Consider the following 26101-nt stretch of genomic DNA (forward strand, 5'->3'; position numbering starts at 1 on the left):
ATCAGGGCTTCATTGCCTTTCCAGTTCCAGCCAGTTCTACAGGTGATCTTTAGGCATGCTGAAATTTGCTTGCATATATTCAGAACACCCATTTCACTTGAACCTCCTGTTGTAAGATAGGCAGCATGAGCTGCAGCCCAAGCCACCAAAAGTGGAAATCCAACAATACAGAAGGAAATATTTATGTAAACATCTATATTAATTGAATGGTCTCAATATGAGCACATGTAACATGAATTTGACCTCCCTCCCCCACCCCCAAGCAGTCTCTTGTGGTATATTAGTGGCCATTGGTCCCAGCAAGTGGAAGAGTTAATGCATCAGGATTACTGAGCACCAGAAAGGATAACTGGACCAAAGTAATAGCCACAGTTTTGGTTCCTAGAACAAATCACTTGTCACGACCCAGGCTGCAGAGCACCAATAACCATACACAGAGGCCAGAATCTAACTAATATCTTTATTGAAGGAATATATAAAGTTAATAAAAGCAAGTGTATGAAATAGTCCAGAAATAGACCTTCCAGGAAAGGTCAAAATTAGTCCAAAGAAACAATGTCCAATATGAAATATTAAGGTCCAAAGTTGTAATCCAATAACCGAAACACTCACTTTGCCAGGCAAAGTGAGGGGAGATGACAAGGTCTTTTAGTCCGTGAAACTTGAGCGAGGCTAGGAAGTAACTTGATTCTTGGGAAAACGAGGCTTGATTCAAGGCAACAAGGAAACAAGGAACAAGAACAAGATCCGTGGTAATTTCTTGGCAAAATCCGGGAAACAAGACGAGGCTGAGTCTTAGAAAGCAAGGCAGGATTCGTGGAGTAAACAAAGCTGGGAACGAAGGCTTGGCGACAGGAACGGAGGCTTGGAAGCGGAGTAGCTGTCCACACACGCTACTCCGGTTGCTGACGAATTGACTCCGCAAGATCCCTTTGTGGGTAAAACACCTAAATAGGGTCCCGTTTTCCCGCCCAAGAGCAGTTCTCTGGAGAACCAGAAACGAAAGCTATTTTCTGAGTCCAGATGCATGACTCCCTAAAGTTTCCCATGGGAAGCAGGCTTAATCAGCTGAATGCTTAGCAGCTATCCTAGCACTCCTGCGAGACGCCTGATCGACTCCTCTCTGTTGTTTACAAAAATCATGGCGAGAAAACGTAGGAGATTTAGGCTCAGGGCTTGTTTGACAGACTTCTGGAAGACAAATCTCTTGCAGGTGCAAGGTTTCCAAATCTGGCTGGGAAAGTTCCAATTCTGACTGAAACGGCGAAAAACCCAAGTTTTCCTCTTCATCTGGCACCACAGTGCCAGGAATGGGACTACATTGCCCATGGGTCATCACATCACTATTTTTGGCCTTTTAGAATTCGTAAGGTCATTTCCACAGACTCTACTATATGATGCATAAAATACATTAATGAATTTCATATATACACCTGCATATGTGTATTTACTAGGCTTGCTCAAATAATTTGATTTCCCCGTTACCCGTTACTAATTCGTTACTTTCGTTACTTGTGAAGCAATATACGACCTTGATTGTCCACACGTCTGGATATCGCGGTTTCGAACCGCGACAGGCCGTTTTTCTTATGTCATCGTTTTTTTTCGTTGGGAAAAAAAGCTTTTGCAAATCACCCAAACTTGTTTAAGTGCACTGGGGCAACCTAGCGTGTTGTTTCCACCTTGTGGCCAATCAGAGAGCACGTTTAACCCGGGGGAGGGGCTGGTAGTACGTCCTGAATGAAAAGACGGTGCACGGGAGCCTCGTGGCTCATTTCGGGATCTGCAGAGAGAGGGTGGGTTGGGAGCAAGATTCCGCAGGCACAGGCAGGCAAGATTGCTGCGTCACAGCTTCCTTGGCTGAGCTAGAGCTAGGCTACAGATTAGAAGACCGGGAGAAAAGGTTGGGTGGGTGAGGTGGGGTGGGGTGGGGTTGGAAACTGTTGGGTGTTTCTGTTTTTGTTTTTTTTTTCCAAAGGGCCTGTGGGCTTTTTTCCCCACAAGATTGGCGTTTGCCATTTTCCCACCCGGCCTGCAATTTTTCTGCTGCGCCATTTTGCCTGTTGCGGGCGGGATGGGCTTTTGTTTTGATTAGGATACTTTTCTTTTTTCAACGCTAGTAGCAAAGTCTGGCAAAAGGGTTTTGGGAAAAAAGGGAGCCTGATTTTGCTTCCCCCTCTTTCCTTTCCTTCTCGGCTGCTCAAGCAGGGCTTTTTATCTGTGCCAGGGCCGCAGTGATTCAAAAGCAAAGTTTGGCAAAAGGGTTGCACGTCCCATCGTCCTTTGTAGAACAACACCTGCTTTGGGAAAAAAGGGAGCCTGATTTTGCCTCCTTTCCTTCTCAGCTGCTCAAGCAGGGCTTTTGGTCTGTGCCAGGGCCGCAGTGATTCAAAAGCAAAGTTTGGCAAAAGAGTTGCACATCCCATCGTCCCTTGTAGAACAACACCTGTTTTTTGGGAAAAAAGGGAGCTTGATTTTGCTTCCCCCTCTTTCCTTTCCTTCTCGGCTGCTCAAGTAGGGCTTTTTTTCTGTGCCAGGGCCGCAGTGAATCAAAAGCAAAGTTTGGCAAAAGGGTTGCACGTCCCATCGTCCTTTGTAGAACAACACCTCCTTTTTGGGGGAAAAGGGAGCCTGATTTTGCTTCCCCCTCTTTCCTTTCCTTCTCGGCTGCTCAAGTAGGGCTTTTTGTCTGTGCCAGGGCCGCAGTGAATCAAAAGCAAAGTTTGGCAAAAGGGTTGCACGTCCCATCGTCCTTTGTAGAACAACACCTCCTTTTTGGGAAAAAAGGGAGCCTGATTTTGCTTCCCCCTCTTTCCTTTCCTTCTCGGCTGCTCAAGTAGGGCTTTTGGTCTGTGCCAGGGCCGCAGTGAATCAAAAGCAAAGTTTGGCAAAAGGGTTGCACGTCCCATCGTCCTTTGTAGAACAACACCTGCTTTGGGAAAAAAGGGAGCCTGATTTTGCCTCCTTTCCTTCTCAGCTGCTCAAGCAGGGCTTTTGGTCTGTGCCAGGGCCGCAGTGATTCAAAAGCAAAGTTTGGCAAAAGGGTTGCACATCCCATCGTCCCTTGTAGAACAACACCTGTTTTTTGGGAAAAAAGGGAGCCTGATTTTGCTTCCCCCTCTTTCCTTTCCTTCTCGGCTGCTCAAGTAGGGCTTTTTGTCTGTGCCAGGGTCGCAGTGAATCAAAAGCAAAGTTTGGCAAAAGGGTTGCACGTCCCATCGTCCTTTGTAGAACAACACCTCCTTTTTGGGGAAAAAGGGAGCCTGATTTTGCCTCCTTTCCTTCTCAGCTGCTCAAGCAGGGCTTTTTGTCTATGCCAGGGCCGCAGTGATTCAAAAGCAAAGTTTGGCAAAAGGCTTGCACGTCCCATGGTCCTTTGTAGAACAACACCTCCTTTTTGGGAAAAAAGGGAGCCTGATTTTGCTTCCCCCTCTTTCCTTTCCTTCTTGGCTGCTCAAGTAGGGCTTTTTGTCTGTGCCAGGGCCGCAGTGAATCAAAAGCAAAGTTTGGCAAAAAGGTTTGCCAAAGTAGGGCTTGCTGCAAATCTCTTTCTCCTATATTAACCCTATCAAGGTCTGGAAAATACAGGTATCCCCTTTTTAACGTATAACAATAAGAACAACTGTAATAGAAGGGTTTGCGGCAGTTAGACCCAGAACACATTGCCAATCAAGAAACAACACATCTTTCCCCCCAGTAACACAATACCTTCCTCCCTTCTGTTACCTGAAAACACTCCCGTTATCATGAAGCATTCAGCTGAACGCGGGTCTGGTGGAGCAAGTCCTGCTAGTGGTCAAGCAACAGCCCGGACACTGTGGGGGGCCAAAAAAGTTAGGGTGGGTCCCATCCGTCTGGAACGCGGAATGATGGGAGTGGGTGGACTTGATGAAGAAGCTGGCTGTTCGACTGCTGAAAGTTCACAGCCCTCCTCCCGGAGCCAGTTGTCGGTTGGAGCTGAGACAACTGGACGATCAATGGAACATACAGGTGTTGCCATCCTGGAACTACAGGTGGTGGATAGTGAGGATCCTGATAACCCCACCCCTCCACCCGCTACTGACAGTGAGGAGGAGGTAGAGGAGGTAGTACCATCAAATCATAGACTTTCTCATGCTGCTGAAAGGGTGCCCACGACTCCTATCTCCATGGGCGTCGGCACAGTGGCTGTGGGGAGGCCAAGGTCATATATTTGGGACCATTTCCATGTCCACACTCAGCGTGCCACCTAGGCAGTTTGTAGACACTGTGGGGCAAATATCAGCAGAGGCAGAGACCTGAGACATCTTGCGACCTCGGGGTTGAGCTCTCACATGAAGCGACACCATCCCTCGATATCGGTAGGAGGGGGAGCTGCAAGCCCTTCCAGTGGCAGCATTAGCACACAAAGTTCTCCTGGTGAAGATGGTGGAAGGCAGACACAGTCCACCTTGGAGGATTGGGCCATTCCTTTAGCCAGGAAGAGAACGGGGGAAACATTACCCACACCCCAGCAGATAACCCAAAGTGTGGGAGAGATGATGGCCCTTGATCACCATCCCTTCCACCTGGTTGAACAAGAAGGCTTCGTCCGCCTTATGAAACGCCTGTGCCCCCGCTACAAAATCCCCTCCCGTCACACCTTTTCCAGAAAAGTTATTCCCGGATTGTACGAGGGCTGCAAGGAACGCATTATCCAGATGTTGCGTAGCGCCATGGGAGGACACATCCATTTTACCTCTGACATTTGGTCAAGCTTGGGAGGAGGCCATTCCTACCTCTCTCTCACGGCACATTGGTGGGAGAAGGAAGGCAGTATGGATACATCCCATTGTTGGGCACTCCTCGCTTTGGAGGTAGTTGATCGTGATCGCAAGGCAGAGACCATCTGCAGCTATCTGGAAAACATGATGGGGGAGTGGATGCGGTGCAGGCCGGAAGAAATGAGGAGGGGCTTCATGGTGACTGACGCTGGTAAAAATATGATCAAAGCGGTTGAAAGTGCAGGGTTTTTGAATGTCACCTGCATGGCCCACTTGCTTCACAATACCGTCAAGGAAGGTTTAAAGAGCCCGGAAGAGCAGCCAGCCAGCACCGCAAACATCGCCCTGCTGATCGAGCGCTGTAGAAAGATCGCGGGCTACTTCCACAGGAGCATCAAGGCAGCCCGGCAGCTGAGAGACAGGCAGAGCCTTGAAGGCCTCCCGCAGCACAAGCTGCTCCAGGACGTCTCTACCCGGTGGAATTCAACCTATAAGATGCTCGAAAGCATGGTCGAGCAGCAGAAGGCGGTACACGGCATCTCCCTTACATTGGTTGCGCCTGTTAGCAAGCTTGTTCCAACTAGGCAAGAGTGGGACACCATCTCCCAGCTGGTAGACGTCCTAAAGCCATTCAAACATGCCACAGAGACCCTTTCGGAATCAAAAGCCCTTCTTAGCCAGGCAGTGCCCATGGTCTTGAGGCTAAGGAGGCACCTAGAAAGGCTTGGGGCCGGTCGAACACTGGACTCCCTGGCTGGACCGCTGACACCGCCGGCCCAGGAGGTGGTGAGGAGGTTGTCCTTTGCTGTACGGAAACGCCTAGAGCCACTTCTTTCCAGCAAGGTCCATATGCTGGCGGCCTTGTGTGATCCACGGCTAAAGTACAACGTCTGCCCAAAAGACTTTACCGTATGGAAGGCCCAACTAGTTAACCTTGTGAGGGAGGTCTTTGCTGCCAGGGTGGGGGAAACGGGCACAGCGGCCCCTCTACCGGAAATGCCTGCCACCCCCAGCACTAGCGCTAGTGGCGAGAGTGATAGTCCCGGGGAGCCGGCAGGGGGTTGCCGTAGGGTTACGGATCTCCAGCCACGACCAGGAAACGCTTTCTTTGCAGAGACGGTGGCCATACTAGCCTGCTCGGAAGATTCCTCTTTGCTGGCTTCTGCTCAAAAGGTAGACTCGGCCGAATGCTCGGTCAACAGGTACTTTGAGGAGCCTCCTGAGATAATTTCTTGTGATCCATTGGCCTATTGGGCTTCACGTGATCACATGTGGCCGGATCTGTCGCACGTAGCCCGCCAGTTCCTCAGCTGTCCTCCCACCAGCGTGCAGAGCGAAAGGGTCTTCAGCCTAGCGGGAGATGTAGTCACGCCCCACCGCAGCTTGCTGGACCCTCAAACAGTTGAGAAACTGGTCTCCCTGAAGGCCAACCTTCCCGTGTTGAATTTCCCCGATTTGGATTTTGACACCGACGGCTCCTAGAACAACAGTTCTCCTCCTTTAAGCAGCTCTGCTTCTGATTAACTTTGACTATTTCTGTTGGGGGGCGGGGGGGTTGCCCCTTTGGCCTATGTCCAACAACCCTCTCCTCTATCCTACCATGCTTTCCTTCCTCTCTTCCCTTCCGTTCTCGTCTTTATCATCACACACCGTTGCCCACTTTCGTTTTTGGGTAAATCAATCTCTAGGGGCTGTTCCCTGAGGTTCCTATAGGTTTTGTCTCCTGTAATAATGATTCTGGATGGGAAGAAGGATATTCTGGGGAAACTTAGTCCATAAAAGCCAAGGTAGGAAATGCTTCCGCTTTGGGTTCAGAACGGATTACATTCAAATCTCTACCCTTTTTTTGTCCAAAAATATTTCGGGAATGAGCCATGACTGTTAGGTCTTCTCCAGATCCTCGCAGTTCCTGTACAGAAAGAACATTGTTATAATTGATGTGGATCCTTCGGTAAGACATATTTGGTGAAGGAATACGGCAGAGTCTCACTTTACAGAGATAACGGTCCATCAGAACCTTTGTGGCTGTGTCTTGCCGCATTAAGTAGTACACCTCGTCCTTGGCCACCACTTCTCTAAATTTTCATCTTTCACTGTCCCATCGGCTTGAGCGGGTGTGGTCGACGCAGTGGCCGCGGGACGGCCGAATAATGGTCCCCGCGCCCTCTGTCCGCGCACGCGGACGGTGCCGTTTGCCCGTCAGGGCGTGTGCCTTTGCGGCTGCTATTGATGTGTGGGCGCAGGTTCTGTGGCGTGGGAACTGCTTTTTGCTGGCTTGTTGGTAGAACGATAGAAGAGGGTGGAATCACCGCAGAAAGTGGGACACCTCGGCCTTGGCCACCATTTGTCAAAATGGTTGTCTAGTGTCCCATCACCTTGAAAGGCTGTGGTTGACGCTGTGGCCGCGGGACGGCCGCCTTTGGGTCCCCTCGCCCTCTGGCCGCGCATGCGGACGGTGCCGTTTGACCGTCAGGGCGTGTGCCTTTGCGGCTGCTATTGATGTGTGGGCGCAGGTTCTGTGGCGTGGGAACTGCTTTTTGCTGGCTTGTTGGTAGAACGATAGAAGAGGGTGGAATCACCGCAGAAAATGGGACACCTCGGCCTTTGCCACCATTTGTCAAAATGGTTGTCTAGTGTCCCATCACCTTGAAAGGCAGTGTACTCGACGTTGTGGCCGCGGGACGGCCGCCTTAGGGTCCCCTAGCCCTCTGGCCGCGCACGCGGACGGTGCCGTTTGCCCGTCAGGGCGTGTGCCTTTGCGGCTGCTATTGATGTGTGGCCGCCGGTTCTGTGGCATGGGAACTGTTTTTTGCTGGTTTGTTGGTAGAACGATAGAAGAGGGTGGAATCAACGCAGAAAGTGGGACACCTCGGCCTTCGCCACTTCTCAAAATTGTCTTCTTTCACTGTCCCTTCGCCTTGAGAGGCTGTGGTCGACGCTGTCGCCGCGGGACGGCCGCCTTATGGTCACCTCGCCCTCTGGCCGCGCACGCGGACGGTGCCGTTTGCCCGTCAGGGCGTGTGCCTTTGCGGCTGCTATTGATGTGTGGGCGCAGGTTCTGTGACGTGGGAACTTCAGTTTGCTGGCTTGTTGGCAGGACGATAGATGAGGGTGGAATCACATTGCAGAAAGCGGGACACCTTGGCCTTCGCCACTTCTCAAAATTGTCTTCTTTCACTGTCCCATCGCCTTGAGCGGGTGTGGTCGACAGTATGTGATGCTAATCTTCCGCAGACTCATAAGTAGAGAAACAAACCACTCAGAAACTCTGTATTGCTATTAAAAACAATGAGTTATGTCTTCATGGTTTCTTTTGTCTCAACATTTGTGCTATGTTTGTTCTTTGGATTCATTACTACTCCATTAAAGACAATATCTTTCATTATTTTACTTCCTCAACTTTACTGAAACTGTATACCAACAGAAGTCATTTCCCTCTTTCCAGCTCATCTGCTAGAGAACTTTAATAACACCAGACACACACAAGTCTTCCCTCTAGTTCAACTCCATAGAAACATGAACCTAACATCAGAGCCTTAAAACCTTCCTCTTCCAAAAAGCCTTCGAGGACTGTGTGGTGGATCGTTGCCTATTGAAGAATTGGTTGCCAGGCCAAGAGTATTTCGCACTTTATTGATTTTTAACTGTCAAACTACCTCATCTCTGTGAAGTATTCAGCCCTCGGACCAGAGCCGTGTTTTTACACCACTGTTTTTTAAGCAGGTAATGCTGTATGCTGACTGTGACAGCAGTTTTATTTTATGTCTTATTGATGCAACATTTTCTTTAATACAGAAGAGTCTCACTAATCCAAGCTGAACGGGCCGGCAGAAGCTTGGATAAGCGAATATCTTGGATTATAAGGACTGATCAAGGAAAAGCCTATTAAACATCAAATTAGGTTATGATTTTACAAATTAAGCACCAAAACTTCATGTTATACAACAAATTTGACAGAAAAAGTAGTTCAATATGCAGTAATGTTATGTTGTAATTGCTGTATTTATGAATTTAGCACCAAAATATCACGATATATTGGAATCATTGACTACAAAAATGGCTTGAATTATCCAGAGGCTTGACGGTTTGCTGTCAGGGAGTGTGCCTTTGTGGCATGGGTTGTGTGGTGTGGGCGTGGGGCCAGCCAACGGTGGCCGGCCCCCCTGGTCTGAGGGGCTTGGGCCCACATTTCAATACCAGACATAAAGAAAACACGCCCTTCCCCATGGGTTGTGGGGTGTGGGCGTGGGGCCGGCCAACGGTGGCCGGCCCCCCTGGTCTGAGGGGCTTGGGCCCACATTTCAATAGCAGACGTAAAGAAAACACGCCCTTCCCCATGGGTTGTGGGGTGTGGGCGTGGGGCCGGCCAACGGTGGCCGGCCCCCCTGGTCTGAGGGGCTTGGGCCCACATTTCAATAGCAGACGTGAAGAAAACACGCCCTTCCCCTTGGGTGGTGGGGTGTTGGCGTGGGTAGAGGCTAAGGTCACTAAAGCAGAAAACTTTGTGGGAGGGCCGGGCCGATCTCTCAGGGATGCATGCCGGCCAACTGTGGCCGGCTCAGGGTGGGGTCTTTGCTGCCGGCAGCTTTTTTCTTTCTTTTCTTTTCTTTTCTTTTTGCTGCCTCTCGTCCTACGTGGTCGAGTTTCCCATGATGCACCGCATCTCTCTTCTCTCGCAGCTGTCCTTCCGCACACTTTTGGGCAATTTTTCCCAGATCCTTCCTTTGGGGTGGGGTCCTCTGTTTCTCTCTCTCTCTCTCTCTAGGGGATGCATGCCGGCCAACTGTGGCCGGCCCGGCTCAACGTGTGGTCTTTGCTGCCTGTGGCCTTTTTCTTTCTTTTCTTTTCTTTTTGCTGCCTCTTGGCCTACGTGGTCGAGTTTCCCACGATGCACCGCATCTCTCTTCTCTCTCGGCGGTCCCTCCGCACACTTTTGGGCAATTTTTCCAAGATCCTTCCTTTGGTGCGGGGTCCTCTGTTTTTTTCTCTCTCTCTCTCTAGGGGATGCATGCCAGCCAACTGTGGCCGGCTCAGGGTGTGGTCTTTGCTGCCTGTGGCTTTTTTCTTTCTTTTCTTTTCTTTTCTTTTTGCTGCCTCTCGTCCTACGTGGTCGAGTTTCCCACGATGCACCGCATCTCTCTTCTCTCGCGGCTGTCCTTCCGCACACTTTTGGGCAATTTTTTCCAGATCCTTCCTTTGGGGCGGGGTCCTCTGTTTTTTTTCTCTCTCTCTCTCTAGGGGATGCATGCCGGCCAACTGTGGCCGGCCTGGCTCAATGTGTGGTCTTTGCTGCCTGTGGCTTTTTTCTTTCTTTTCTTTTCTTTTTGCTGCCTCTCGGCCTACGTGGTCGAGTTTCCCACGATGCACCGCATCTCTCTTCTCTCGTGGCTGTCCCTCCGCACACTTTTGGGCAATTTTTCCAAGATCCTTCCTTTGGGCCGGGGTCCCCTGTTTTTCTCTCTCTCTCTCTAGGGGATGCATGCTGGCCAACTGTGGCCGGCCCGGCTCAACGTGTGGTCTTTGCTGCCTGTGGCTTTTTTCTTTCTTTTCTTTTCTTTTTGCTGCCTCTCGGCCTACGTGGTCGAGTTTCCCACGATGCACCGCATCTCTCTTCTCTCGCGGCTGTCCTTCCGTTCATATTTGGGCAATTTTTCCCAGATCCTTCCTTTGGGGTGGGGTCCTCTGTTTCTCTCTCTCTCTCTCTCTCTAGGGGATGCATGCTGGCCAACTGTGGCCGGCGCAGCGTGGGGTCTTTGCTGCTGAGATAGACATTGGGGTTCGGATCCCCACGGGGATTTTTTCTTTCTGCTTTTTTCTCCATCTTGGACATTGCGGTTCGGATCACCACGTTGATTTTTTCTTTCTTTTTGCTCCAATTTTTCCCACTCCCCTTGCCAGTGCTTTTAATGGATCCAAACCCTCATGTGTATCTCTGCAGCTAAGCCCCCGCCCTACTGCTTTAGGGAAAGGGTCAGGGGTGTGGGATCCATGCCCCCATGTCTATTTCCACAGTTTAAGCCCACGCCCTGCTGCTTTGGGGAAAGGGGCGGGGGTGGGAGACAGCCCACGGTGGCCGGCTCCCCAGGGGAGTGGGATCCAAGCCCCCATTTTGCCATCAGGCAATAAATCAAACCAACGTCGCACAAATCTTACATTTCTTGGGAGGGGGAGGGGCTTGACCACTGTGGCATAATGGCCTCCAATATGGATGCCTGGGGAAAGTCATTGCGCATTGTGGCAGGCAGCAAAATGTGTCTCTTGGCCAATGGCCCCCAATGCCCTAACATTTTGACAGATTTACGGGCACTGAAACAATGTTACACAAGTAGAAGAAGGACTTTCACAGTGAAGGAACCCCTATTGAACAGGAAATAACAATTCAAAAGCAGGAACAGATTTTTTGCAATTGGTAAATAAAGTTTTTTTATATGAACTATAAAATTGTGCAATAAATCTTAGGAAAGGGCAAACGCTCTGCAATTTAGCGAACAAGCAGGGTGGATTGTGTTCTCCCACTGTACCAAATTTGATCAGTATAGCTGAAAAAATGAGTGAAGGAGAGCCCCCTAACTCCCCCCCCCTCTTGGGCTGATTTTGGGCCACTGCGCATGCGCGTCCGCCATTAACGAATTAATTTTGAAAATAACGAATTTTCGTTAATTTTGAAATTTTTGGGGGGCAAAATTCGGAAATGACTTCAGAAACGAATCGCCACCCCCCTCTACTTTTGAAACGAGTTTAGAATCAAATTTTTCGTGGATCGCTCAAGCCTAGTATTTACTTCTCTGTTCTTAAAGCATCTTGGTGCATCTCTTAATATTCTCTAGACTCTTACTGTTGACTCTGTATGCTCTTTCCCATAGCTAATTTTTATTTTGTTTTCTTCACAACCACCTTTCCATCTTTTGAACTCCCCCTCTGCCTTATGTTACTTTTTACAGATCATACAAAGTTACCCTTATATTTATAATCAGCTCACCTTCACTTACTCATCATGAGACCAGGTTGGAATTTTAATTTATGTTTATAAATGTATTACCAGCCTAGAAGAAGAATCAATGGAGTTCTGAGCTTTTGACATGTCATGCATTGTACATTTTATTGTTCACGCAGCCATAGGCCACTGCTATTTGGCCCTATTAGGGAATGTCTCCTGTTTAATGCCTTGCTTGTTTATTTTTTCTGGGCTAATATTTATTTTGCTCTCATGTGCCCGTTTTGTAATCAATCTCTTATTCGGCCTCTTAGGTTCGAGATGCGTTGTCTCATTCAATTCCCCATCCATTTTTTGTGGACCATAATGTAAGCATTTCTTAGTTAACCTTTTTAATCTTTGCGTATTAATTTGTTCATTTACATTCTTTACAGTTGTTCCCTTCTGCCAGCCAGGCTACAATGGCTGTTCTAAATATGCTTCGTGCATTGCACAAGATAAAACATATTCATGTCAGTGTTGGGCAGGATTTCGTGATCTAAGTCCTCTTGTCCCAGGAAGACAATGTGAAGGTAAGAACAAATTTAAGGTAAATATTGAGATAAATAAAATGGCAAAGTGTGGGGAAAATGGTACTATTCTTAACCTTCACTACTTTAGTTGAGAAATGAGGATGAAATACAGTTGTTCTGCTGTCATGCTGATGTTGGAACTAAATTATTTCTTGTGTTGTCGGTTAGGGGTTAGGGGTTGGTTAGGGTTTAGAATGCTTTCATGGCCAAAATCACAGGACTGTTGTGTTTTTTCTGGGCTATATGGCCATGTTCCAGAAACATTTTTTCCTGACTTTTGCCCACATCTATGGCAGGCCTCATCAGAGGTTGTGAGGTAAATTGTCCTCTAAGAATGCCTGCCATAGATGTGGGGAAAACTTCAGGAGATAATGCTTCTGGAACATGGCCATACAGCCCAGAAAACACACAACAACCCTAAATTATTCCTGGTTTCAGTTTTTTATAGTCTTTTGGTCTTATTAGCCTACAAAAGCTTCCTTTGTGTGACTCCTATTTCTTTCAGTGAAAATTGACTAAGAGTTTTAATAAACTTTCACACTCTCAATATATGACACCCCATTCTCTTATTTTGAAGTTCTGTCTGAAATACGTATTCATTAGTAAGTATTTTAAGGTGCTCTTATGAGAGAAAGAAAAATTACTTTATGTTTTAAGAGTAGAATGAAAGGCTTTAAAGATTACCAGCATCTAGTAACAAGCGGGGACACTTTCCAAATGACTGCAGGGTCTATCTCAGTGGTTCTCAACCTGTGGGTCCTCATAAGTTTTGGCCCATAACTCCCAGAAATTCCAGCCAGTTTACCAGCTGTGAGGATTTGGGGACCCATAGCTGAGAACAACTGGTCTACGTATCTAGACTTGCAGATTATGATTTTGGAAACCCCCTTCTAAGAAGATTCACATTTCTTTCTTTTTTAATCAAGATATGTGTGGGGCCATATCTGTCTCATTGATTAATATAACAGATTATTAAACCACTGTTTCCTCTTTTATAGATATTAATGAATGTGAAGGAAATAATTTGTGTTCCTATTTGGCTTCCTGCAACAATACAATTGGGAGTTATAAGTGTCAATGTTATCCTGGCATAAAGGATTTGAATCCTACCAATCCTGGGCGAGAATGTCAAGGTAAATTCACCCCACTGATATGGCCATTAAAATTATACAACTATTTTGTAATACTGGTGTTTTCTCTGTGAGACCCCATCTACACTGCTATTTAATGTAGTTTCATCTTGCATTGAACTGTGTCTACACTGCCATATAATGCAGTTCAATACTGTATTATATGGCAGTGTAGATGGGGCCTAAGTTTAATAAATCCGATTTGACTGCAGCAATTCAGTTTTGATTGCAAACTGTCTAGGACCATGCTGCCCTGGAGACTAGGACACGGAACAATGGCTTCAAACTACAGGAAAGGAGATTCCACCTGAACATCAGGAAGAACTTCCTGACTGTGAGAGCTGTTCGGCAGTGGAACTCTCTGGCCCATACTGTGGTGGAGGCTCCTTCTTTGGAGGCTTTTAAGCAGAGGCTGGATGGCCATCTGTCGGGGGTACTTTGAATGAGATTTTCCTGCTTGCAGGGGGTTGGACTGGATGGCCCGTGAGGTCTCTTCCAACTCTACGATTCTATGATTCTATGGAAGAAGAGAGGAGGCAAACACAGCTCCATCATGTCTAGGCTCAAAGATGAAACATCCTTGCTTCATCCCAGCTGCCACTGCCCTGGCCTTCAAAGTAGACCAGAAGCAAGAGATCCAGCTCTGTCATGCCTAGACCCAGAAGCTGATGCAAGGCTCAACTGCCTCTGCCCTGGCCATGGAGGGAGAGGCAGTACTAGGTGTAATCTCCTCCTATACTGCCACTCTTTTTTCCTTCTGTTTCATGAATTAATTAGCTTAAGGGAACGATTATATTCCTTTATTTGTAAAGTGAGGAAGGAACAAGAAGAGTCAGAACATTTATCATTGGATGAACATGCCTAAATTAAAATATCATGAATATGAAATTATATGAGATTGAGGGGGTTTTTTTGTACTAGACAGAACACATATTTAAAGTTTAACACATAAAAGTAGGTAGATTTATCGCTTTTGCATGTTGACTAGTTAATTTAATGTGATGTTTATTTTATAGATCCCATCTTGTGTTTCAACACACCCAACCTGTGTTCACAGTCCACTAAATGCTTCCAGTCACAACGTGCTTTCATCTGTTCAAGTATGTTGTAAATATTTGTTATGAACCTCACTGTCATAGTCACTAAAAGATCAGTTTGGAAAATGATTAACATTAGCTAAATAACTTCTTTCGTTTGACTTTCTGTAGACATTGGATGTTCTTGTGGCAATTTCTATTTAAAATGTATTGCTTAATGAAGGCCCCATCTTCACTGATCGTTTAATGCAGTTCAAACAAACGCCAGAAAACCAAACAAAATAAAGTCCTTAATGTGTATAAGTGTTCTTGGTTTGTGCCTTAAACTGGTTCTAGGAAATCCTATGTAACCATCTGCACAGCAAAACAGTCCAAATGAAAAAGATCTTGGAGTCTTAGTACTTCAACTAGTTCAGAGATCGGCAACCAGGTTAGTAACCGGAGTGCCATACAGGGAGTGGACAACTCCCATGTTACAGCAGCTCCACTGGCGGCTGGTCTGCTTCCGGGCTAAATACAAAGTGCTGGTCATTATTTATAAAGCCCTAAATGGTTCAGGCCCAGCCTATCTAGAAAACCACATCTCCTTGTACAAACCTACCCGGGCTCTTCGATTGGCAGAAAAAGCCCTGCTCTCAGTCCCATCCCCGTCTCAAGCACGGCTGATGGGAACTAGAAAGTGGGGCTTCTAGATGGTCGCCCCCTGATTTTGGAATGCCCTCCCCAGCGGCCCCCGCCTTCCTGGCTTTTAAAAAGCAATTAAATACATTCCTATGCTCTCAAACATATAACGAGGAGGAGGAATAGAGCTTGCAACACTGACAAATGGAACAGAAAGGAAACAGATTGGGTACTCTACTTTAGCTGAGTTTTAATGGTTTAAATGATGTTTATTTAATGATAATTATTTAAATTACTTGTTTTAATTCATTATATAATGTATTGTACTGTATTGTGTGCTTTTATGTTTTTTCTTGTTTTATATCGGCATTGAATGTTTGCCTTTATTATGTTGGGAGCCACCCTGAGCCCTCCTGGGGAGATAGGGCGGGCTGCAAATAAAGTATTATTATTATTATTATTATTATTATTATTATTATTATTATTATTATTAGACAACAAGGTGAACATGAGCCAACAATGTGATGCAGCAGCTAAAAATGCCAATGGGAATTTGGGCTGCATCAAAAGGAGTATAGTATCTAGATGGAGGAAAGTCATGGTGCCTCTCTATTTTGCTTTGGTCAGACCTCACCTGGAATACTGTGTCCAGTTGTGGGCACCATAGATTAGAAAAGATATTGAAAAGCTGAAAGGTGTCCAGAGGAGCTCAACTAAAATGATCAAAGGTCTGGAGACCATGCCCTATGAGGAGCATCTTAAAGAGCTGGGTATCTTTAGCCTGCAGAAGAGAAGGTTGAGAGGAGACATGATAGCCATGTATAAATATGTGAAAGAAGAAGAAGTAGGCTTGTCTTCTGCTGCTCCGGAAACTAGGACTCTGAGCAATGGGTTCAAATTACAGGAAAGGAGATTCCACTTGTTTTTTTTAATTGTTTTAAATTGTTGTAGCTGTATGTTTTATTATGATGTATTTATTGTTGTGTTCGAATCTGTTTTTACTGTTGTATTTTATTATACTGTTGGGTGTGGTCCCCTTGTAAGCCACCCTGAGTCCCCTAGGGAAGATGGGGTGGGATATAAGAATAAAGTATTATTATTATTATTATTATTATTATTATTATTATTATTATTGAACATTAGGAAGAACATCTTGACCACATGAGCTGTTCAACGGTGGAACTGTCTGCCTCAGAGTGTGGTGGAAGCCCCTTCTTTGGAGGCTTTTAAACAGAGACTGGATGGCCATCTGTCAGGGGTCCTTTAATTATACGTTTCCTGCATGGCAGGGAGTTGGATAGCCCATGTGATCTCTTCCAACTCTATGATTCTATGATTGTATGAGACCACTTTCTTCACTACTTGCTTGAAACTTAGTGTAAATATTTAAGGTCATGTTTCATTGAGCACATGAACATTTCTAAGTATATGACTGTGAATAAGGTACCAAAACGTATTGACACATGTGTCAGTTAAATATTTTACTTGGTAATTTTTCTTCTGAAAGTTTTGCTTATAAAAAATAGGAATATAAAAATTTTGCTCTTGTAAGATAACACTAAGATAATGGGCTCTCGGATGTATCTCAATGGATTGTCATTGATGAATGCACTGGGGATGTTGAGGAGGAGGACAACACTTTACACCTACATGATTCACTTCAACAGGAACACTCTTCAGGGGACATACACACTGTCTTGCACAAAAGGGACCCTGTCAATCCTCAAAGGAAACAGGTCTTGGTAGTAGGTGACTCCCTCCTTAGAGGAACGGAAGCCATCATTTCCAGACCGGATGGGATGGCTCGAGAAACATGCTGCCTCCCGGGGGCAAAAATACACCATATCACTCAGAGGCTCAGCAGGCTCCTAAAGCCCCATCACCCTCCCCACCTTATGTTGATTCATGTAGGTACCAATGACACCGCTAGGCATACTTTTCAAAAGATCACAAATGATTTTCGAGCTCTGGGAACAAAGCTAAAACTGTATAATGTACATGTGATCTTTTCATCCCTCCTCCCCGTTGTAGGACATGGCTCTACAAGGGCCGGAAAAATAGTACAGGTCAATAACTGGCTCAGAAAATGGTGTCAAGAGGAGCATTTTGGCTTCCTTGACCATGGTCTACTCTTCCAAGAGGATGGACTACTGGCAAGCGATGGGGTGCATCTCACACAAGTAGGAAAACATCTTTTTGCACACAGACTCACAAACCTCATCAGGCGCACTTTAAACTAAATCCACTGGGGGAGGGGAACAACAGCCTGGCGAACACTATATTACCCACGACCACAGGGAACCGCCGAAAGGCTAAAAGGAGGGCTGCACAAACACAGCAAGGACCAAGTACAGAGAGCACAATAATCCCAAATAAACAGTTCGAGGGGAGGTCACAGGGGCTTACATGTCTTTACACTAATGCTCAGAGCATGGGAAATAAGCAAGACGAACTCCAACTCCTAGCACAGCACCACACATACAATGTCATAGGCATCACTGAAACCTGGTGGGATGACTCCCATCACTGGAATTTAACCATTGAGGGCTATAACCTCTTTCACAGAAATAGAACAAAGGGGAGAGGAGGGGGAGTAGCTTTATATGTCAAAAACAGTTACGTTGCAGAAGAAATGCAAGACTGTAATCCGGGAAACCAGCTTGAAAGCATCTGGATAAGAATCAAGGGAACCGGGACTCAAAAAGATCTTGTCGTGGGTGTCTACTACAGACCTCCGAGTCAGGATGAAGGACTTGATGAAGCCTTCTGTCAACAGCTGACCAAACAGGCACAAAGAAGAGATATAGTAGTCATGGGCGATTTCAATTATCCCGATATCTGCTGGAAAACAAACTCAGCCAAGAGTACAAAGTCCAACAAATTCCTCACTTGCCTTGCAGATAATTTTATGGTCCAGAAGGTAGAAGAGGCAACAAGGGGATCAGCAACTCTTGATCTAATCTTAACAAATGTGGAAGACCTGATCAATACAGTTGAAGTGGTTGGATCCTTAGGGGCAAGTGACCATGTGCTCCTGCAGTTTGCAATACAAAGGAATGCTGAAACTAAGACAAGTCAAACACGCATTCTGGACTTTAAGAGAGCTGACTTCCAAAAAATGAAGGAATTACTGAGCGGCATTCCATGGACGCCGATATTAAAAAACAAGGGAGTTAAGCATGGATGGGAGTTTTTCAAAAGTGAAATACTCAAGGCGCAAATGCAAACAGTGCCAACAAAGAAGAAAAATAAGACAAGTGCAAAGAAGCCAGAATGGATGTCCAAAGAACTTCTAACTGAGCTAAAGCTCAAAAGTGACATGCACAAGAAGTGGAAAAGGGGAGAAATCACCAAAGAAGAATTCAAACGTATAGCCAACTCCTGTAGGGAAAAGGTTCGCAAGGCTAAAGCGCAAAATGAGCTCAGGCTTGCCAGGGACATAAAAAACAACAAAAAAGGTTTTTTTGCTTATGTTGGTAGAAAAAGGAAGAAAAAGGAGGCGATAGGGCCACTGCAAGGAGTAGATGGGGTGATGGTGACAGGGGATAGGGAAAAGGCAGAACTGCTTAATGCCTTCTTTGCCTCGGTCTTCTCACAAAAAGAAAGCCATCTTCAACCTCAGCAACATGGAATGGACGAAGGATTGGGGGAAATCCAACCCCAAATAGGGAAACAAGTTGTCCAGGAACACCTGGCCACTCTAAACGAATTCAAGTCCCCAGGGCCAGATCAGCTACACCCAAGAGTACTGAAGGAACTAGCGGAAGTTATTTCAGAACCACTGGCAATTATCTTCGAGAGTTCTTGGAGAACAGGAGAAGTCCCAGCAGATTGGAGGAGGGCGAATGTGGTCCCTATCTTCAAGAAGGGAAAAAAGAACGACCCAAACAATTACCGTCCGGTCAGCCTCACATCAATACCAGGCAAGATTCTGGAAAAGATCATTAAGGAAGTGGTCTGCAAACACTTAGAAACAAATGCGGTCATTGCTAATAGTCAACACGGATTTACCAAAAACAAGTCATGCCAGACTAATCTGATCTCTTTTTTCGATAGAGTTACGAGTTGGGTCGATACAGGGAATGCCGTGGATGTAGCATATCTAGATTTCAGTAAGGCCTTCGACAAAGTCCCCCACGACCTTCTGGCAAACAAACTAGTAAAATGTGGGCTAGACAAAACTACGGTTAGGTGGATCTGTAATTGGCTAAGCGAACGAACCCAAAGGGTGCTCACCAATGCGTCGTCTTCATCATGGAAAGAAGTGACAAGTGGAGTGCCGCAGGGCTCCGTCCTGGGCCCGGTTCTGTTCAACATCTTTATTAACGACTTAGACGAAGGGTTAGAAGGCACGATCATCAAGTTTGCAGATGACACCAAACTCGGAGGGATAGCTAACACTCCAGAAGACAGGAGCAGAATTCAAAACGATCTTGACAGACTAGAGAGATGGGCCGAAACTAACAAAATGAAGTTCAACAGGGACAAATGCAAAATACTTCACTTCGGCAGGAAAAATGGAAATCAAAGATACAGAATGGGGGACGCCTGGCTTGACAGCAGTGTGTGCGAAAAAGATCTTGGAGTCCTCGTGGACAACAAGTTAAACATGAGCCTACAATGTGATGCGGCAGCTAAAAAAGCCAATGGGATTTTGGCCTGCATCAATAGGGGAATAACGTCTAGATCCAGGGAAGTCGTGCTCCCCCTCTATTCTGCCTTGGTCAGACCACACCTGGAATACTGTGTCCAGTTTTGGGCACCGCAGATGAAGGGAGATGCTGACAAGCTGGAAAGCGTCCAGAGGAGGGCAACTAAAATGATTAAGGGTCTGGAGAACAAGCCCTATGAGGAGAGGCTTAAAGAGCTGGGCATGTTTAGCCTGCAGAAGAGAAGGCTGAGAGGAGACATGATAGCCATGTACAAATATGTGAGGGGAAGTCATAGGGAGGAGGGAGCAAGCTTATTTTCTGCTGCCCTGCAGACTAGGACACGGAACAATGGCTTCAAACTACAGGAAAGGAGATTCCACCTGAACATCAGGAAGAACTTCCTCACTGTGAGGGCTGTTCGGCAGTGGAACTCTCTCCCCCGGAATGTGGTGGAGGCACCTTCTTTGGAAGCTTTTAAGCAGAGGCTGGATGGCCATCTGTCGGGGGTGCTTTGAATGCGATTTCCTGCTTCTTAGCGGGGGGTTGGACTAGATGGCCCTTGAGGTCTCTTCCAACTCTACTATTCTATGATTCTATGATTCTATAAGATAAGACTAATCAAAATGAATCTTAGTGTCTTGTTTTTAGGCCTGTTCCTGGGGTTATTTGGGACACTGATTCCGAAAATTTCATTTCATTCAGCTCTAATTTCTTAGATATGGTCGTTATTTTCTATGATCAAGCAGGTGGTGACTGGTAAATGGCATACATTCTGTATCTCAAAAACTAGAGCTGATGGGTGTTGTTTTTTTGAGTAAACAGGTCAAATATACCCAGAAATGGGTCTAACATTTGAGACACTAAAATGTTGGCCAGTATAATCTTACTTAGAACTGAGGTAATATGTATTGCAGAACATACTAAAAATAATTGATCATAGTTTCTACATTTCTTTTCAGGTAAACAAGCATTTGCTTGCAACATTTCATTCAAAACATGGAAATTTGTATCTCCTGACCTTTATGACTCTGAAAATGAGATCTATAAGAATCTGACTGACAGAATCAGAAACACTGTGCGTTACTTTAAATCTCAGATAAAAAGAAAAAGTATTGAAACATTATTGAGTGTTCTTTATATAGTGTTTTAATTATCATTCTAGTGAATAAAATCTGTACATTGTACAGATTCATGAAGCATGTGTACTTCTAGTCACAATATATTTCCTCTAGCATCCAAAGAGCTTTTTGTCTCATTTTGCAGGGCATATAAACTGGGGAATGAATTGCTTTGTATGCATGCGCTTCCTGAAGGCTTCCCAGTTGATCACTGTGTAATGAACATGTCAGAACAAACGGAAGATATCCTCTTATTGTTGTTGTGCCTTCAAGTTGCTCCTTGCTTATGGCAATCCCAAAATGATCCTATCATGGCATTTTGCGAAGTTAAGAATATGACTTCTCAGGGTCATTTAGTAGGTTTTTATGGTCAAACAAGGATTCAAACCATGTTCTCCAAGCCATAGTCCAATGCTGAAATCACTATGTTATGCTGGCTCCATATATCCTTTTTTAAACCAGGGGTGGGCAACTGTTGAGGGCATAAGGATAAGGGAGGATGGCCTAAGGATGACCCGGGCCCATCCCCTCATGGGCAGCCCTGCCCCCACACGGCTGGGCCCACAATGTGGCCCCAGGGTTAAAAAGTGTGTCCAACAGCATTATCCTCAACCACAAAAATGAAGTTTCTTGAGTATAACAACTACAGTAGAGTCTCACTTATCCAACACTCATTTATCCAACATTCTGGATTATCCAACGCATTTTTGAAGTCAATGTTTTCAATACATCGTCATATTTTGGTGCTAAATTCGTAAATACAGTAATTACTACATAGCATTACTGCGTATTGAACTACTTTTTCTGTCAAATTTGTTGTATAACATGATGTTTTGGTGCTTAATTTGTAAAATCATAACCTAATTTGATGTTTAATAAGCTTTTCCTTAATCCCTCCTTATTATCCAACTTATTCGCTTATCCAACATTCTGATGGCCTGTTTATGTTGGATAAGTGAGACTCTACTGTACTTTCAAAGTAAGTACTGTACAATTAAACAGGAAACAACACTTTCAAATCAGGAACTGAATTTCTTTTTCAAATTTTGTTACATGGTGTAATCTAATGCCCAAACAACTGCAGCAGACTAGTTCTTGATATGAAATTTAGGAAAGGACATTTAGAATTCTGTCTTCCTCATTCTCTTCTTACTTGTCTTATTTGACTTTCCTTTGCAATCACTGGTAGTCTCCTCCTTGGTGATTTTTAAACAGACATTATTTATCGGGAGCATTTTGACTGTGTATTCTGGCATGGCAGGGAGTTTTCAATTCTATGACTTTATGGTTTGGTATAACATGACCAGCAGAGGCGGTTCAACCACCAGGCCAACTAGGCATTTGCCTGTGGCGCCATCTTGTTGGGGGCGCCATCGAGGCAACTCCTGTCTCTTGCGCCCTGCCTCTGCAAGGTATTGAACTGCTTTTTCTGTTGATTTGTTGTAAAACATGATGTTTTAGTGCTTAATTTGTAAAATCTTAATGTAATTTGATGTTTAATAGGCGTTTCCTTAATCCCTCCTTACTATCAAACATTTTCGCTTATCCAACACTTTTATTTTTCAGTGATTGTTTTTTTTGGGGGGGGGTCAAAATTCTGTTCGCCTACACTTGAAAAATACCTAGGGCCGGCTCTGATGACCAGTTATGTCATATTATCATATTACAGTTTGTGAGAACTGAATTTCATAATTTAAACTATTAATTGTGTCTCTGTTTACTGACAGTTTCAAACAAATTGAAATGTTTTCAGGTAATGGAAGGAATGAAAATGAAGCTTGGAGAGGACACCTTTGATGTTTTGATGTTTGGATTCCGACCTGGAAGTGTAATTGCATACTTCACATTTCTGTGGCAAGGAAAACACACCATTGATGAAAGAATATTTGTAGCAAATTTAACAGAAGTTGTGAGAGATATGCTTGATAACCAAACAAAAGTAACAGTTGAAGGTAAGTAGTGGCAAAAGTTTTCTTGTCTTTTTTTCCTGCCTGTAACATATGTGTGCAATCTGAAATGTTCTTAAATGGATATGGTAACTCTTGATAGCTGAAAAGGATCCTAATACAGCAAATAATAATCCAGCCTTCTGAAAATGATACCTTTTGGATATGTTGTTGGAGTGTAGTTCTCACTACCTACGGCCTTCATGGCCATGGCTACCTTAACATCAGACTTGGATTTTATCTTGAGCATGACATCTGAAAACTCTGGGTTCAAATTGTATCTTTAGGATATGTCTGAATCAAGTGCCCATGTGATTAGAAAGAAAGAGGAGGAAAGGCTCCCTTCCTTTTCCTGCACTGATGTCAGCAAAATCACCCACTATGGCCAGGAGCTAACACAGAGCACTATGGCTGGCTAGGAGTGGCAGTGATATGGCCACAATCCACCTCATTCCCCAGCACCAAAAAAAACCCTGAGATACTCACCAGAAGTAGCTATGCATCATGAAAACAACCAGCCTTTCCTCTGAATTGAGTCCAGGGCTTTTGATTAATGGACACAAAACCTTAATAGTAAGCACCACTGAGTTGGATGGAGCTTGTTTCTAGTTAAGGAAGCATAGGTTTGCATTATGTTTTGATATGATTGGCTCATTTCAGGTCCGTTCTCATTATTTGACTGCTTCAATGCTTATTGAGCAAATTTTCAACGACGTTGGAGGACATGGGAGGGATCAGCTTACTTGGGACCTCTTCATACTTACCTATTTTTTGGCGGTGGCAACGGCCAAAAGTAGTTCAGCCATGGAGCCCAATAGCTCCCATCACACCCCAGAGATTTCTCTACGGTGTCTCCATGGCTAAATTGCCACAAACATCCTGCCACTGCTGCATAATTGCTAGCGGTGGTCGACAGGAGGCTCCTTGTCTTTCCATTAAGAAAGATGGGTAGAGCCAGCTCAAGAAGGCTTCCCCTTGGGTAATGAGGCAGAGGGAAAGCAGGGGTGGAGCGGGGCACAGGGCAACAGGTTCCCATGCTCTCTGGGTGGGTGCTGCCGGAATCGCCAGAATTTGCGGTGATACACAATGATTCCAACAGTGCATGTGAAGAAGACCCTCATCCACTTTAATTTTATGTTCCAAAATGTTTCTGTATTTATTGCTACTTAAGACTTGGTTAATTTTTTCAAAATATACTTTCAGCAATTCCAACATCACAACCACTGGAAGAAGATTCAACCTGGAAAACAGGAGTAATTGTCCTTGCTGTGCTGTTTTGCATTGCCTTAATAGCTATCCTGTTAATAATCTCAGCATGGCTTTATATGAAAAATAGGACTGGCAAATACAGTAGTGAACCACAAGGATTCACAGGAAACTTTACATATAGAAACTTATAACCACCATTTCCATTGCTTTCAAATGCTGAACCATTTTTCATTGAACATTGTATAGTTATTAGAATGCAAATAACAAGGATTAGAGATGAGCATCAATAAAACTACAGATTATATTTCAATAGGAAAGAAAATGGATATGATTCACTGGAATACCCCTTGTTGCTTAAGAGAACATTATAAAATTTAATGAAACATAATCTGATTTTGCATCAAAAGAGTATTTCACTAAAAGAAATTAATTAGAATCTTCAGAACAGACTTCAGAATGACATACTAAATTATTTTCAAACATTTCACAATGTCACACTTAACCTTATTTTGCATATAATTGAATATTGACCTGAACTCTTTACTTCACACACAGATAAGCCTCAGCACAGAGTGTGTATAAAATAATGTATTTTCTGTTCTTCACTGTAGTTCTACAGTATAAATAGTAGCAGTTACTGTAACACTTGTTGACACAAATCCTTACACTTGGTAATCAAGCTTTGAGCATAACAAAAATTTGCAGTATTGCTCCTCTTTAAAAGGCTTTGACTACAGTTTCCTCTGTGTTGTCGAAGGCTTTCATGGCCGGAATCACAGGGTGGTTGTATGTTTTCTGGGCTGTATGGCCATGTTCCAGAAGTATTCTCTCCTGCCTCACAACCTTTGAGGATGCCTGCCATAGAGGTGGGCGAAACGTCAGGAGAGAATACTTCTGGACATGGCCATACAGCCCGGAAAACATACAACTACACAGTTCCCTCTGTTTGTAAAATGTGTGCCTCTGAACTCTCTTTATGTTCAACACTACAAACCTTGAATGTAAGCATCCTCCTCAAGTTAGATCAGGGCTTCTTGAACTTTTTCCACTTGTGACTCCTTTCCATTTTTAAACAACCTTGGGTATATTGCTATATAAAACAGGTATAAACTCAAACATTTATTTATACTAAATTAGCATTTGCAAGGCTTGCTAGACTGCCTGATTTCCCCTTTTTATGAAGTACAGCTGAAGCATTTTCTGCAGTCAACTGTAAACATTTCAAATTATTGCTAACAGATTTGTATAAACGAGTGGCTTTCAGAAACCTTTTACTATTGCCAGTTTTTACAGGATCCCAACATTGAGCTAAGGGGCCCTATTTGGGGCTGAGCTAAGGGGGCCCTATTTAGGGCTGAGACACAGTTTAAGAAGCATTGAGTTAAATGGTAAATAATGTAGATTTTAACTGTTTGTTGTACTTCTATTTGTGTCTTTTAAGGTTAATCTAATTATCATTTGCCTTGAATGCCACTTTTGGGGAGGAAGATGGGCTATAAATCAAATAAACATTTTTTAAAAAATAGCTTTATTTTAAATGGGTAATTATAATTAAGATCTGTTAGCTTTATGAAACATTTGTTCTATGCAGAAATGAAAATAGCTAGAACTGATTTGTTGGTATGGATCAATTCTTGTTGGGAGTCCAACTGAGTGCCCATAGTTCAAAGTTTATTGCTACAGTAAACAATTCTATCAACTTGATGGATGCATCTACAGCTTCACCCTGGAAAGAGGCATTGTTATTAGGATTATAAATAAAACTTCAATCTTAAAAATAAAACTGATTATTCCACAGCAAATGGGAGGGATATTGCTGGTCTTTTAATATTCATGCACTATTCCTATGCCCTGCACAAGCCAAGAAAGATGTGGCTTAAACCTTTGAAAAAATGTACATGGTTCATTCAAATCAGTTAAATGTAGGCTGACAAATACTGTGCAATATATATATATATATATATATATATATATATATATATATATGTATAAAAGATTATTAAAATATAACATTGACTGTTGCTTTGTACTATCCTTCAAAACCATATTGGTATAAATTAAGTACTGTAATGTACATATCCAACCTCAATTTGTATTATTATATTTATTTTAAATTCCTCTAAGATGCATATTATTACAT

The 26101-nt window shown here is 44.4% G+C and overlaps 1 protein-coding gene across 1 annotated transcript; it reads left to right on the plus strand.

The window, feature by feature from the left end:
* Positions 1 to 1327: 1327 nt before the first annotated feature.
* Positions 1328 to 24349, plus strand: LOC103278366 (prolow-density lipoprotein receptor-related protein 1). Its single transcript, XM_062976965.1, has 7 exons — positions 1328 to 1366; positions 12050 to 12248; positions 13247 to 13381; positions 14395 to 14478; positions 20648 to 20763; positions 22560 to 22758; positions 23956 to 24349. Exons 1-7 carry the CDS (start codon positions 1328 to 1330, stop codon positions 24150 to 24152), a joined length of 969 nt encoding a protein of 322 aa, XP_062833035.1. The 3' UTR covers positions 24153 to 24349.
* Positions 24350 to 26101: the final 1752 nt, after the last annotated feature.

This window comes from Anolis carolinensis, chromosome 3 (genome assembly GCF_035594765.1).
Source record: "Anolis carolinensis isolate JA03-04 chromosome 3, rAnoCar3.1.pri, whole genome shotgun sequence".
NCBI lineage: Eukaryota > Metazoa > Chordata > Lepidosauria > Squamata > Dactyloidae > Anolis > Anolis carolinensis.